The 12,407-nt window shown below is 43.9% G+C and overlaps 1 protein-coding gene across 1 annotated transcript in view; it reads right to left on the reverse strand.

Annotated features, from left to right (window-relative positions):
• Positions 1–747: 747 nt before the first annotated feature.
• The window catches only part of LOC311008449 (glutamate receptor ionotropic, NMDA 2C-like), a 63,853-nt gene continuing 52,193 nt past the window's right edge, over positions 748–12,407 (reverse strand). The window contains 7 exon segments of the mRNA XM_084002142.1: positions 748–3,648; positions 4,851–5,083; positions 6,064–6,251; positions 6,894–7,054; positions 9,695–9,924; positions 11,261–11,386; positions 11,805–11,958. Of these exon segments, the coding sequence (XP_083858268.1) occupies positions 2,113–3,648; positions 4,851–5,083; positions 6,064–6,251; positions 6,894–7,054; positions 9,695–9,924; positions 11,261–11,386; positions 11,805–11,958 (2,628 nt within the window). The 3' untranslated portion in view covers positions 748–2,112.

The following is a 12,407-nucleotide window of genomic DNA, read 5'->3' on the forward strand; positions in this document are numbered from 1 at the left end:
CTTTCTTTATCATAGATGCAAGTTCCTCGCTGGGGATCCGTCCCAGATTGTTGCCACCAGCGTGGATGACCTTGTTGTCATAACTTTGGCATCAAGTCTGCGATTCTTCCTGAAGTTATAATATGCAGCTTCCTCCCCTGAACATAACTAGACCAAATTATCCATATTATCTATGTCCAGTTACTGTTTTTCTCCTTTCTTCTTCTTACTCAATTTGATCTGGATCACAGTTGCTTGGTAGCTCTAGCGATGAGAAGATGATTACTCTCAAATTTGTGTGGTCAATATGATCTACAGGCAAGAGCTGATTAGCTGAGTTTAGCATAACGACTGGATACAAGGGGAAACGGTTAGCTTGATTTTGTGGAACCGAAAACACGTCTGCTCATTTAATCTGTATGAAAACAGGAATACTCTGCATCCAGCAAAGAAATGGTCCCACGGATTACCACCAGAACAACAATGTAACTTCCCTTTTTTTACACTTTTTGTGTGTATTAATCAAAGACCTGTTGTTACCTTTTGAAGGAGCCAATAGCGTTTACAATCTTAATGCTAAGATAAGTTTGCCAGCTAGTAACAGTGGTATCTATTGTCTCATCTAAATCTCACTAAGATAGTCAATAAATGCATTTATGTCTCACTATTCCTTTTAATAGTACCATTGTGTTCACCATGGAATACATCTATAATAATCTCTACAAAGAAAAGGCACAAGCGAATGTTCATCCAAAAAGGCTTTTTAATTGGTCTAATTGATTAATTACAGGGTGAGGGAGGCAGGTAATATAGATACTAGAATTGCGTTCAATTACCTCATTTAAATTTGGTAATTTAACTGTCAAGAGGGGATGGGGGAGGGATGATGATGGAATATAAAAGAGTGGGAATGAGAAAGTGATGAAAATGTTAATATAGGCCAACCGATAGAGTTAATACAGTTTTATTTAAGTAAATCGGTGAGAGCTTTACAAAAAGGAAAAATGTGCTAGAAGTGTGATTAGAAAAATGTTAAGAGTGAATATAAATTCCTATCATATGTAGAATACATGAATATGATGTTAACATCCTCAAATAACACAACAATTTTTTTCTCTATATCAATATATTATTTAGATGCAGAATTGTATTTATCGTGAGGCCCTGTGTGATGTTGTGCTGTACTGCAGCCTCATACTGAGACCCAGTGAGGAACAAGAATCCATGTTTAAGACACCTAGTGCTGGTCAGTGCTGTCCTAATACTTTCATCATTTTACAGATTGTGTTCATATGGACTGCTTTCACAAAGTCTCCGCTTACGCTGACTCATCACTAAATGACGACTTTAGCTCCAAAACATTAGAAATCTATAAAGAAGTAACCTGAAATTTGACCGTCTCTCAGATTTTGAGATCTCTCAAAATGATTCATTTCATTCTAAAAAACTGCTACTCTTCTTCATCAGTCAGTCAAAATGTTTTAATATCAAATATCTTTTATTTTGGAATTAAACTCTTCACGTGTACGCCGCTGCTGTCTTCACAAATCTCACTACAGTGGCTGCTTGGATTTGGTGGCTGTTTTCAAAGAGACAATCCCATTATTCCTCTGTAATATCTTCCAACTGTAAACAGTTCATTTACACGACAAAACCCGAAGACAGAATCCCAACCATCCACAATAAAGTATACACAACACACACACACACACAACACACACACACACACACACAGCATGGAAACTCTGGCTATAGTTTAACCATGCGCCAACATTGTGGACTGTTGTTAATCTTAGTGCACATTAAAGCACAGCAAGCGTCATTAGGAAAGTATAGCAAGTGAAACCTGCCAGACTCAGCTTTCCAACACACATCTGGAGGATTAACTGGTAACAGTGCAGTATTCTTATCTTACTGTAGTATACATCAAAAAATGTCCTAAACATCTGTAAAATTTGCAGACCCACAAAATTCTATTCTCTAACCACACAAAGTCACATAATTACTCCAAGTTATAACTTCTCCCCCTTACATTAACCGAACCACTTCTCCACTCTCCACAGTGGCCATTTTTTTGAGTCTTGTCCTCTGTTACTTAGTATTCATCTTATGAGGTCCTTTTTTTCACTTCTATCAGACCTCAGATTCCAAACTGGACACCCGTCGCCATGGACGAAGTATGCAGGGGCTACCCCCAGGTTGGCTCTGACCTACTAGGTTCTCTGACCCAGTCTGGGATCCCTGATAGACCCCGTAGGCCCCATACACACTGTCCTGGTAGAGCAGAGCCCGCTGGCTTCCACATCTGCCACCACCACAGGCCAGCAGCTGGCACACTGGGTTAGGGCCCAGGTGGCTGCTGGAGGCCCGGCTGTGGTGCTGCAGATCTAAGGGGCCGTGGTAGAGGGGTAGTCCAGGGTACGAGTTCAGGTAGTGGGCGTACTGTCTGCTTAGCAAACTGGTAGCTCTCCGTACCATCCCTCGCCCTAACCCTGTCCCGTGTCGCACTGCTTCTCCGTATGTGGGGAGGTGTGCAGAGTGGGAGTAGCGCAGCTTCTGGCCTTTGCGCCCATTGGGCCTTCTCTGGTCCTCCCTCATGTGGAGGTAAGCCTGGTTCCGTGGGAGACACAGGTTGTTTCGAAGGTGGGCAGGGTTGTAGGGTTTTGCAGGTGTGGTCGGTGTGAGAATGCATGGGAACAGGTCTGGCAGGGCTGTAGGCGATTGGCTTGACAGGGATGACTGGGATTCTTCCAGCTGGCGCATCTGCTCACCGCCCCAAGTTGCCTTGAGGAAAGAGGGGCGGCGGTGCCTGCGTCTTCCTCTCAGCATCAGTTCCTCCGGAGGCCAGGAGCTGTAGTTCTCTACCCGAGGACAATTCACCTCCCCAGAGTAGATGCTGTTGATGCTGGGGGCTGAGATGTGGTTCTCCTGGAGGTGGTTGGCTTTGAGCTCACTCAGATAGATGGGACTCTTGTCATTCTTCTCCTGGTCCCTGTGTTGTCTCCTCTCAAAATCCACATCCTCACCCTGGAAACTCTTGGACCTCCTCTTCCGTCGCGTGAAGCCTGCTTGTATGTGTTGGTTTTGAGGTGAGCAGACAGGATGGGAGGCGTAGATGTCGGGTATTTGGAGATCGGCGTAGGGGATGAAGGGCGAGTGAGGCTGGGTGTCTACGTAGAGTCTCCCCGTGGTCTGATAGTGGTGCGGGTGCTGGTGAGGTAGCGGCTCACCCACGGCCAGTTGGGGGCTGCTGAGGCTGGAAACAGGAAGTGCCCGGTCATACAGACACGATGAAGAGCGAGTCGGGAGCGTGTAACGCAGTGGCGTGGGCCTCATCATGCCCCTCTGCTGTTTCAGAGAGGTAACGGCAGTCAGAGGCGGGGTCAGGGGGCAGTGATTCTCCGTGATATAAGCAAACCCTGCCGGTACGGCCTCTGTGGCAGTTTGTGGAATACAAACGGGCATGCTGCCGCCGTGACGACTCAACTGCTCTATGGTCTTTGTGGCATTGTCCAGAGAAGTCTCGACATTGGCAGTTGAGACCAGGTCTTTGGCTGTGCGAAGCATTTTCAGCATGTTCGCTTGAGCGTAGTTGGAGGTCAGGTCAGGTTTTGCCAAACCGGAAGAACGCCCATGATCCTCCACTCCATTGAAGCAACTGTAAATACCCTAAGAGAGGAAACATGATGACGAAAATAAAGAAAGATGATGAGGAGAGAAGTAGAAGTGGGGAATAAAGAAGTAGAGCATAATTCAGCATGATCATCGGTAATAAAATCAATAGTTAGTAACTGTTTAACCTTGAATCAACCAAGTGTCCCCAAAGGGACAATTTCACAGATGACATTTCAACTAATTTCTGCATCTCAAAGTGATGTTCCACCTGCTAACTAATAGAAAACCTACTAGCTCTTGAATTAAAAAAATGATTTCATTAATATCTCATATTATCACAGAGACGAGACTTAGTCACAAATTCATTATGCATTCTCCCGGGACTTAAAGAAAAACAGTCTAAGCTGAGAAGATTGCCCCAATAAATGCACACGGACACGACAAACACACACACGCACACACACACATAGACACACTCCTAAATGTCCCCTGCAGAACAAACCATCTCTACTTGAATGGACAAACACAAAGCCAAATCCCATGACTGTTCTCTGCTTACAGTTGGCTGGGAAATGCCGAAAGAGCCAAATTTTATTTGGCCCTTGGGACCGCCCCGTACAGATTAATGATCAGATTGTCATTTAACTGCTAATCTGATAAACCTCCGGCAGAGGAGTAGCCTACAGATTCTGGTGTCCATGGACATTTTCCTTGGCTGCAACCTCCATCCAGATAATTTTTTGCCTCAATAAACACATTCCCACAGAACAACATCAACAAACTGGGTGCTGATTTAGGCTAATTGCAAATTAACATGCAGCAATCAACGTTAAATGGTGAATAAAAACAGAATTAGTGCTGCTTTTCTTTCCTTTTTATTTCTCACCTCTCATTCTCAATAATGACGCACACTTTTTAGCTAATATTTTAACAAGGCCCTCTAATTATGCTGTTTAATTACATGCAAATACACTTTCATGTGCATCTATTCATCATCACATGAAAGCCATTTCATGTAAGGCAGCCTATAGGCCTGAGAAAGCAACCAACTGACCGCTTGGAGTCAAACTAATCAACCAGCCAATCCTTCAATCACATAAGTGAGCTCATACTCAACTACTCCACTTAGAGCCACTTAAACGAAAAGTAAGACAAATGTGAAAATCAATGAAGCGATTTCTCAACCCGACTTCCATAACCGAGCAGTCGTGCAATCAAACCAAAAACAAATAATCAATCAAATTACTAAATCTCACCCTGCTGATGGCCAACATGAAGTCAAGTTTGTTAGACTTGCGGAGGGAGTGTCGTAGTTTCCAGTAAAGCAGGTGTTCCCAAGCAAAGACCAGCAGGCTGAGGCCCATGGCCACGAGCAGCATGTAGAAGACGCCCGCCATGTTGTCAATGTCCAGCTTGCTGCTCATCACTTCGTTCTTCTCATTCTGGCAGATGCCCGACAACCACACGGTCTCCAGGCGCTGGGTGTCTCCTGGGATGGAGGTTCATGGGAGGAGAGCGTATGAGGTGACTTAAGCGAGAGATACAATAAAATTGGTGCCAAAGTCTATGACCCACAGACATCAGCAGACACTTTTGCCAGGCCTGTGCTACAGCCACAGTCCCCCATTGCCTATTTCAAGGGCTTTGTCTGTGTTAATGTCATATTGGAGTTCATATCCAAATTACAATCCAAACATATACCATATTTCCACATGATTAAATGGTCATCAAAAGCACTGAGTTGTATGTGTGTTTAGTCTCCCTATACTCTCTGGCTGCACAAAATGTTATCTTTTTTATAGCCTTTCAACATGCTTATAAAACACCTTTTGAATGAGAATAAATGACGGTGCTTAAACTCATCTTCATTAGCCATCGTTACCACATAAGTCCTCCAGGACACTGAACAGGTGGCCCAGCTGTTGAGTTGCGCTCTCCCACAGTGGCCTCCAGGCAGCAAAGCCCTTTTAAAAAAAAATCTCCTTCACTTAGTTATGGTCAACTTATGTTGACCACGAACACATACTTTCTTATATCAGCATGGAAAGCTCAGAGTGAGTGTGTGAAATGCTCTTGAGCTCTCAAGAGGAGGAAGGATATTAATCCCACACCAGCGGCCATCATGGTGAGTGTGTTTGTGTACAGGTAGGATGAATATGTATGTGTGTGTGTGTGTGTGTGTGTGTGTGTGTGTGTGTGTGTGTGTGTGTGTGTGTGTGTGTGTGTGTGTGTGTGTGTATGTGTGTAACAGAGATAATCATATCCCTAACCCTCCCTGCTGTTCTGCAGGATATTAACTCCTCCCTGTAAGCCCACTTCCCTGCTGACACAGCACGCACTGAACTGGACTTACGCCAGTTCCGTAGATAAAACACAGGGAAGTGTGTGTGCGTGTGTGTGTGTGTGTGTGTGTGTGTGTGTGTGTGTGAGAGAGAGAGTTTGTGTATTATATCGTGTGGTTTGGATCACCGTCTCCAAGGAACTGCAGCAGTGCCAGGTCAATCAGCCGTTTCCAACGGGAGTCCTTCTGCAGAGCGATGCCGTACCCCGTGGTGGCGAATACTTTCCCACTGCCGATGGTCACCAGCTTGCAGCCCTCGTCCTTTCCAGCCATGTAGTTCAAAACAGCGGCATCGTAGATGAAGGCGTCCAGCTTCCTGCATGTAAATGGAGTGTCTTTATCTGAGAGAATGTTTAGGTCTGATGGAAAAGTCATTATTTTTGCAGGTATTTGGTCATAAACCAGAGTAGTTTGAACTGATGTTGCACTCCGGGGACCATGAATGGCTGTACCAAAATGTAATGTTAGATAACTTGAAGTATTCTAATGAAAAAAACAGCTGCTGGTGTGTTAGATTAAAGGTCAGGGGATCACTAATATCCTAGGATTCATCCTCTGGTGACCATGAATATTCACCAAATTTAATGTCAATCAATCTAATACTTGTTCCAGATGTTTCAGTCTGGACCAATGCTAATCAAACAATATAAAGCACAGCGCACAACATTTTGACTTAATGGGTTCAAAACATGCAAAATCCCTTCAAGTGTTTTTGAGCTTGTTCTCAGTGAAGCGTGGACATTTGACAGCACTTTTCAAGTTTTTTCATCTAAAAATACACCCATCACATCAGCCTAGACCACAAAGAGTATCCAATTATCATTATTATAGCGTCTCGTGTCTTCACTGGCAAGAGGAGTTAGAGAGGTGTAATTTATTCATCTCTTAATTTATTATATTAAGAAATATAACCCTCTTATCCAATTGTGTAACAGTTATGATGTTGGTGAAACTGTACCCGGTTTTGAGGCTTTCTAGTGCTTCTTCCACCCCCTTCTGGTTGTATTTCATCATGTGCGAGTGCATATCGGGGTAGTTGCTGCGGATGTTCCTCTCTGTGCTCCCGTTTGGGACAGTCCCGAAGCGAAAAGGAGGGTAATGTTCATGTGGTTTCTGGAACTGTAAGGAGACACAGGATGAGAGGAAAGGGAATGGAAGGGGGGGAGAAGAGGTGAGAGACGAGGAGAGGGAGACAACAGGATAGAGGGGAGGAAGAGAGGAAGAGGTTTGGTAAGGAGAAGGGAGGAGATAGAAGGGAGTAAGGATAAGATGGAAGGAGAGGAGAGAGACTGAAGGGAGCGAGAGCAGAATAGGGAAGGAGAGGAAAGAGGGAGAGACAACAGAAAGGGATGGAAAATGGTGATGAGGAAAGCAGGAATGAGGAAAACAAAGAAAGAAAAGAAGAAGGGAAGATGTTGTTTAAAGGAGAGAGGAAAAAAGTAGAAGATATGATTGGGAGGAGAAGGTTGAAAGAAGAGAGAGACAGTGGCAATGGGATGAGAAAGAGGGAAGGAAGAATGGGGGAGAGAAGGCGAGGGGGAAAGTAAGAAAATAAAACATATGGAAAGAGGGGGAAAAGGACAGAGGAGAGGAAAGGAAAGAGTTGAGGGAGAGGGAAAGGAGAGGACAGTAAACAGTAAATTAAGAGGAAAGCAACAGGAGTGAGTAAAGAGATGAAAGGAAAGGAAATGGATTTGGAAAGAGGAAAGAAGAAGAAATGAGAGGAGAAAGTAAAAGGAAAGGAGACCAGAATGAAGAAACGGGGTGGAGAGGAGTAAAGAGGACGAGGGACTACTCAGTTAAATGAAAACCCTTTTAGAGTCATTACAGCCCCCCCCCCCCCCCCCGCCAACCTCCCAAATAGTGATTTAATCAGCAGCCAAACTCAATGCTACTGAATGGACAAGACACCATTCAGCTCACCTCCATTTGATTAAATGTGACGTCAAACACTCGGCACAGTGTTTGGATCACTCCTGCCCACAGATGATCCTAATCCAGTTCAATCTGTACCCAATCAAGGTTCACGTCTTCAGCAGAAATACGCCTCTCGGAGCTCAACCAGACTAAACTGGAAAGATCTATTCATCTTTGTTACGGCACTGACCTTTTTGAGCGAGTGCAAATGAATGGGCCAATCAAAATGTGAATGTGTGAGCAGGAATGTGTGTTATGAATGAGTCTTCAGCTGCGACGGCAATGGATGGAGTCAAGATGTTACACAAAGAATCAGCAAATGTCACCAAAGGATTAAAGCTTCGAACTTAATACAACACATGAAATTATTCTTCCTCCCTTTGAAAAAATGAATTTCTGTATAAGTGATGGAACAAAAGATGTAGTCCTGCAAAAAACAGTTGAGTTGCAGTAAATATGAAGGTATGTGAATAATTTAAGGAAAAATACGTCAATTGATGTTATTCCAATTAACTTTTGCCAATCGATTGCTAGCGTTTATTTACAGTGAACAATATTCAATATTCACATTCAACATCGGTGTTAATGTGCTAGTAACATTGTTCATAAAACATGTTTTATATTTACTTACGTTTGAATTTAATTCAAGGTAATTCCCATGTCAGTCCGTAAAGAAAAGAAATAAAAAGCATGTCTAAACCAGGACTGCTCATTAATTGGTGGTGCATCACGCAGCTGTCGTGTGGTTTTTATTCCCTCTGTTTGGGTCTGCATGGCTTGACTTTGTTTTTCATCGGGTCTGATTATCCTCAGGTCTCTTCGGACCAGTTTGTTGCCTTCCTCGGGTGCCTTTACGGATCGGGTGTGTAAAAAAAAAAATAACTCATGCCTGTCAGGTTTGAGATGGTTTTCCACAGTTCTGCTTCGGGTTGGGACTTAGGGTCGGGACCTAACGAGACAGACTGACACATCGATTTACTTTTTTGTGGCATCTATTGACGAAGGGGACAACTCGCCTTCATCCTTTAACCCCGTGTGATGAGAACCCGTCCGGCCTACGACCTAACCCCCCTAATCCTTTGGCGTGCAGGATCTCAGAATTAAGGGGGGCAGCTGAGGTTGCGTTGTGTGGGGTAATTTATATTAGGCCCTTATGCTGAGGGACATATTGCATCTGCATGAAGTTAATATCGTCAGCTAATACACCCCACAGATCACTGAGGTGGCACAACTGATCCATGCCGGGAGTTGTTGTCGCCATCTGTGAAGAATGAAACGCTTTCCTGCAAAGCTCCTCTGAGGCCCTGTTTCCAGGTTTAGTGTGTGTGTGTGTGTGTGTGTGTGTGCGTGTGTGTGAGAGTGTGTGGTAGAGGCAGTCTGAGGCTGATGTTTTTCCTCTGTGGCTTGACTGTTTTTAATCGCTTGACATTTTCCCGATCTTGTTTTCGCAGTGAGAAGAGAGAAAGAGAGAGACAGCACAGGGGGAATATTGATAGACTGACTGAAATACTGATGGGACAAGTGGAGACTCAGACACCATCTGTATTGACAGAAGGTGGTAATTGATTAGTCATTCATGCCACTGGGCTCCCTACTGATAGGAGAAGGACAACAAAGTCCTTTTACTTGACTTCATCTTCTGCAGGTCTTTTGTCTCCCTTCCGTTCGTGGTTTATTAGTTGTGGCTGGATTTAAACACAAGGATGAGATTTGCCCTTATTTCTCTATATCTCACAGCCTCACATAAACAGCCTGCTTTTTGTAGACTTTCAATAACTGTCCCGCTTCATAAATCACTCCTGCAGTTATGCACTTCCGAATTTTGTTTATTCAGTCTCTTACCTTCTTGTCGGAAAGCCCTGACACCGTGTCGATGTATTGCTCCTGGATCATGAAGGCAGCCAGGTTGGCAGTGTAAGAGGCCAGGAAGATCACGGCGAAAAAGGCCCAGACCAGAACCATGATTTTACTGGTCGTCCCTTTCGGATTTTCGATGGGGACCGAGTTGTTGAAGACGATGCCCCACAGCAACCACACTGACTTCCCGATGGTGAACGTCGGACCGCCAGGAGCTGAGGAAACGGAGGGAGGAGGGAATCAGACTGTTTCTGTGTAAAAGGTGGAGACATTCTTGTAAGTCTGAAGTTCACTCAAGATGCAAAGACATTTTTCATAAATGTTTGAAAATACAACCTTTGGTGGTCAAGTAGCATCTCGACATGCAGATAGCTTTCAGTTTTATTTGCCTTAATTTTGTGATCCCTACGATTCAAACCTCCAAATCCCAAAACAAAGCAGGTGGATGGAATTTAGTTTGTGGCTCTCAAATTATTCTTCTCACTGTATTTATTATCTTAGTAAACATTGTAAACATGAGTTTATGCTTCAATCGCTGGTTTCAATTCTTCTTCAACACAGCATGATGTTCATTGCATAAATTATGATGCCATTTAGAGTCAAACAGACGATCAAACGGTGTGATTTAGGACGAGGCTACTTGTAATTGACAGGCCCTGTCTCAGTCTGGGAGTCTGACAACTTTAACCCATTCAAAGTGTATTTTCAATTCATGAAAATGTAATTTTAACAGAAAAGAAGTGTCTTCTTCAGCATTCAGTCAGACTTTATAGACCATAGACCACAAACTAATGGCTGAAGTTGACTATAGCCACAGATGGTAATAATGAAAGTATGTTCTCATCTAACACAGCTAAGGTGATCACACTATTTCCTTCCTATTTTCTTCTTACAGCTCTTAAATTTAAACAGATGTCGTCATGCACTGCTTGGCTGCTTTTGAGAGAAGTAAGAACATGTTTATTTTGAATCTACAACGTTTGCCTCGGATGCATTTCCTGTCACACGGTTTGAGGATTTTTAAGTCACATCTGTTTTTCTACACATCCTCTCATCAAGCAAAGCTGTTGACTGTTCATCATGCCGTTTATTCATGAGAGATCTTGTGCTCTTCATGCTGCAAACTTCCAAACAACAGAAAAGATTTCACAGCCTCAGCCGTTGCCATCGCTCTCTGCCACAGTTGCTCATGTGCAGCAACGGAGGGTCCCGGCGCCATCAATCACACTTCGATTAGCGCTACGACGAATGCTAATTAAAACAAGTAAAATGACCTTTCAGACCCAGAGACGAGGCATGCTCTGTCGGCATTGCATTCTGGGATTGATTAGCTCTCTCGCCAAAATCCTGTTGAAGAACTCAACATTTGCAGGAAGCACATGCAGGCTTTGTGAGATGCAAATCAAAGAAAATATGATTATATACAGGAATTAATGGGATAAATATGGACTTAACTCAAGTTATTTAGCGGATCCACCCCTCTCTCATCCACTGGACTCAGGAGGAACAAAATCCACCAGTAAAAGTGAAACAAAGAAGTCTAAAACTCACTTTTTGCACTGACCAGACTGCGGTTGTAGCCAACTGGACTGAAGTATTCAAACACAAAAACTGTCACTGCCACCACGGTCAGGCACATCACAAACATCATGACCCACACTGCTGGGCTGTAGGGTTCTGCAGGAGAAGGAGGAGAAACGTAAAAAAGGATTACACTAAGTCTCTCTTCATACTTTTTGGGGCAGGAGGATAGCGAGGCGAGTGAGAAGATATACTGTTTGGGATTTTTTTTGTGCTGAACTTTGTTGTTCGGCGGTTTGGAAAAAGGGATTTAGGTGTATGTTTGTGTGTGTGTGTGTGTGTGGTACGGAAGGGGGATTAAGTTGTAGGCTACTGTTATCGGCAGGATAAAAGCTTAATGGGAAGTTTCCTGAAGCGTCTGCAGAGACAGAACTCGTTTAAGTAGGTCATCCTGGCAGAGAGCAGAGAATGAAGACGGCAGCAACTTCGTGGACATGTAGCTTACATCAAAAGTACATGATAACTGATGTTACGACCAGTTCAAACTCAACAAATGGATGTAAAAGAAGCTCACCAAGGAATGCAGATGGGGAAACTGTTCCGTTGCTGCGGGCCACCATGACACTGATGCCCGTCTCCACGAACGGCACGGAGAAGTCGATGATTTCCGAGCGCTCCTCGTTGATGGTGAGAGAGCCGATGGCCATGTCAGCTCGTCTGTACACGACCTGAGAGAAGAGGCATAATAAAGATAATAAAGCGAAGCTCTGCACAGAAACAGTTAGGCATTGATGGCGGTCAGCTATTTATTTAAGAACTGTATAAATCTGTAAAACACACCAGAATTAGTTTATTTTATAATGACTTCCTGGTGTCCCAGAGGGTCTGACAAATTCTGAATTTCACAATGCAGTAGCTCTACACTAAAGGCACGGCTCTGACAAAAAATATTTGTCTCATCATGCGCGCATCCGGAGAGTGAGAGCATGCTGCATCTCAGGAGTGCTCACATCCAAGCCCTGCTTCTCTGAAAAGGAGGGAAGATTTTTGCAGAGAGAAATATGTTTTTATAAATGTAGCACACACAGACACATATACAGACCCATAGCAAAGCGCCCGCAGGCACAGAAACACAAGCTCTCCCGACGAACACCTGTTCGGGGGGGTTCACTTTCAG

Source organism: Eutrigla gurnardus (assembly GCF_963514095.1).
Source record: "Eutrigla gurnardus genome assembly, chromosome: 22".
Classification (NCBI taxonomy): domain Eukaryota; kingdom Metazoa; phylum Chordata; class Actinopteri; order Perciformes; family Triglidae; genus Eutrigla; species Eutrigla gurnardus.